Here is a 3075-nt window from a genome sequence, read left to right as displayed (position 1 = left end):
TCGGGAAACCGAGGTTACGTTAGTCTCGAACCGGCATGTTTCCATAGAAGTCAATTCCATGAAACATCCTACTTTAGATAACTTAGCTCAAATCTGTCTCTTACATCTTTAGATTAGCATGATCGAATAATACTAGCACGAATATATAATCAATACGAAAATAGACAATCACACATGACACAAAGATTACGTGGTTCACCTTTGTAGGCTACATTCACGGCCAAAACTACCCCGAGAATCTTCATTATCATAACAAGTTATTACATCGACACACTTCATATAATCAACTAGTTATGTAACCCACTAGCGCTAAACGTTAGAAACAATAATACATATTACGAAGAGTTTATCTCTTCCTTTGTTTTTCTTGTTCCATAAACCTCCACCGCCATGGTTGCTTCGACTTTAGACAAGGACACGAAGAACATCATGAATTCTAGCTTCTCCCATATGAACCCTAGAAACCCTAGATTTCTCCCATACCCGTTCTCACTACAAGTCTCTCTTCTCACATGGATTTTGTCCCATCACCAACCATCGTAGGATACAACGGTTGTGACCCAATCACTCTCATAAAGAGAGAGGATTCTACTAGAGAACTAACCAAGAGAATGGATTTATACTCACAATACAAGCCCTCTTATATAGTAGACAAATCCTTGCTCCCCAAGTCTTCTATAACTTCTAAGAATGGTCTTAAACCTTAATTAGGAAACCATAAACTTGGAAAACACTCTACCAAACCGTCATACAAGTTTCTTAATCTTAGTAAACCTTGTAGACATTCCAAACCCGAAACTGACCTTTAGCCACGGTTTTGACAGCATTAGATCACTGTTTTCTGCTGCAAAACTGTTACCTAAAGTCTGTTTTCAGCCATATGATTTTGTATACGGAACAAAACCCCAACAGATATAAGTACATGGAGTTGGAACCTAATGGAGCAGTTGAGTTGGTCGCTTGTATATGATTTCTAAATAAAGATATACAAGTGCTTTTTCTTTACATCTTATTGGACGGGAAGCACTTCATATGCTTTGCACTATTTAGAGTTGGCAATATATTTTTGATTAAAATGTGTTTATTTTAGTGTCTCTAATATCATATATTGATAGAACTACATAATAAGTGTGATTTTCTATTTAACTAGAGCGAGTTGGGCCCTAGAGGAGCAGTTGACTTAGGCGTTTGATTCTTAATGTATGATTTCTGAAGAAAGATATATTAGTGCATTTTCTTGATTAAATCTTGACCCAACTATTGACAAAGAGGTATGTACATCTTTTTCGACAGGAAGCATGTCATATTTTTGGAATATTTAGAGTTGGCAATATATTATATATTAATATCCTAATCCTTTTTAGTGTCACTAATATCGTATATTGATACAAATTTCTTCCCGTTAAAAACCCACAGAAGAATCCCCTCCTTAAACACAGATTTCATCGTTTCTCCTCATAAGTCTTCTCCGAAGCCCAAGTTTTGTTCAATTTTCCATTCCTTCTCTCCTCTAGTTAAATTCTCCCAATCAACTACAACTTCTGCTGCAAATTCCAATAATTTTTTTTTAGAATCTGATAATAATGAGATTCTTCTACCACATGTAGATGAACCCAAACAGGCAATTAAATTTGTTTTCTGGGTTTTGGTTTGTACTTCAGTTTCACTTGTTTTAACAGCAACTTTTGGAGGAGATAGTGCTCGTGCTGCTTCAGCTGATTCTATTAGAGCTTCAAGTTTTGGTTTGAAAGTAGCTAATTTTTTAAGAGGTTCTGGTTGGTCTGATGAGGTGATTGTATTTGCCCTAGCTACACTTCCTCTTGTTGAGCTTCGTGGTGCTATTCCTGTTGGTTATTGGTTGCAGCTCAAACCTCTCCTTCTAACTGTCTTATCTGTTCTTGGGTCAGTCTCTTTTTACTCGTTTATGAAACCCTTTTTTCAGTTAATCTCATAATGGGTATGATTTTAATTTCCCCAAAATAATTTTGCATTTTTTGGTTAATAGAATTTGAGGAAGTGGGGTTATGCAGTATCCATTTATCTGCTAAGTTTGAAACTAGTCCGTGGTTGAACTTTTGTTCCTGAATTGAGTGCAAAAAACACACAGAGTTTGCTTTCTGTATAAGTTATCTGATCGATACATTCTGAAATGTTATCTGATCAATTTTGGAATTTATAAATATATGACTGCAGCAACATGGTTCCAGTGCCCATTATTCTACTCTACTTGAAGAAATTTGAAAAGTATCTGGCTAGGAGCAGTCCTACTGCCTCACGATACCTAGAGCTGTTTTTCAAAAATGCAAGAGCAAAGGCTGGTCCTATTGAAGAGTTTCAGTGGTTAGGATTGATGTTGTTTGTGGCTGTACCGTTTCCTGGAACCGGGGCATGGACAGGTGCAGTTATTGCATCATTGTTCGATATGCCATTCTGGTCTGCTGTGTCGGCAAATTTCTGTGGCGTTGTTTTAGCTGGCCTTCTGGTAAATTTACTTGTTAACCTTGGCCTCAAGTATGCTGTTGTAACTGGTTCGATTCTCTTCTTTGTTTCTACATTCATGTGGAGTATACTTAGGTATCTTAAGAAACCTAAATTGAGTTCGTCAAACTGATGTACATCTTATCAGTAGATGACGGAGCAAGCACATTTTACATAGCAAAACTTTTCCTATAAGACATTTTATCTGGGAACACTTGTTTATGGAGAGGTTTGTGAATTTATTGAAATGAGGTTATTAGAGAATAGCAGATAACAATCCTATTCCAGATTGTATACATGTTTCTTGTTTAAGTATAACTTATTGACCAACTTAGTTCACTTGAATGAAAGAAATATTGCGACTTAATATGCATTGAATCTTCATTTTAAGTTCAGATAGAAAACGAATATAGTGGGTCGAAATTCAAGTAGTGTATGTAACAAGGACAAGGTAGTCATTTTTCCACATTACACTCATAATACTCGAACATGTTACTATGAGAACTTTTCTTTGATCCATAAATGGAAGAGGAATACAATGAGAGAAACTGTTGAAAACCCAGACAGTCAAAGAAGTCAGGTTGGTGTCTGCACCAA

The 3075-nt window shown here is 36.2% G+C and overlaps 1 protein-coding gene across 1 annotated transcript; it reads left to right on the top strand.

Annotated features, from left to right (window-relative positions):
- Positions 1-922: 922 nt before the first annotated feature.
- LOC113272747 lies at positions 923-2780 on the top strand. The gene is made up of 3 exons (XM_026522545.1): positions 923-962; positions 1365-1902; positions 2194-2780. Exons 1-3 carry the CDS (start codon positions 923-925, stop codon positions 2609-2611), a joined length of 996 nt encoding a protein of 331 aa, XP_026378330.1. The 3' UTR covers positions 2612-2780.
- The last annotated feature ends 295 nt before the right edge of the window (positions 2781-3075 follow it).

The sequence above is a fragment of the Papaver somniferum genome, chromosome 4, assembly GCF_003573695.1.
Source record: "Papaver somniferum cultivar HN1 chromosome 4, ASM357369v1, whole genome shotgun sequence".
Taxonomy (NCBI): domain Eukaryota; kingdom Viridiplantae; phylum Streptophyta; class Magnoliopsida; order Ranunculales; family Papaveraceae; genus Papaver; species Papaver somniferum.
This window is presented reverse-complemented; position numbering and strand designations above follow the sequence as displayed.

Bases quoted from the DNA above. Each gene is read 5' to 3' on its own strand.
- LOC113272747 (XM_026522545.1), top strand. From the start codon at position 923: ATGGAGTTGGAACCTAATGGAGCAGTTGAGTTGGTCGCTT. The intron at 963-1,364 runs GTATATGATTTC...AATCCTTTTTAG, and splicing joins AGCAGTTGAGTTGGTCGCTT to TGTCACTAATATCGTATATT. The intron at 1,903-2,193 runs GTCAGTCTCTTT...ATATGACTGCAG, and splicing joins ACTGTCTTATCTGTTCTTGG to CAACATGGTTCCAGTGCCCA.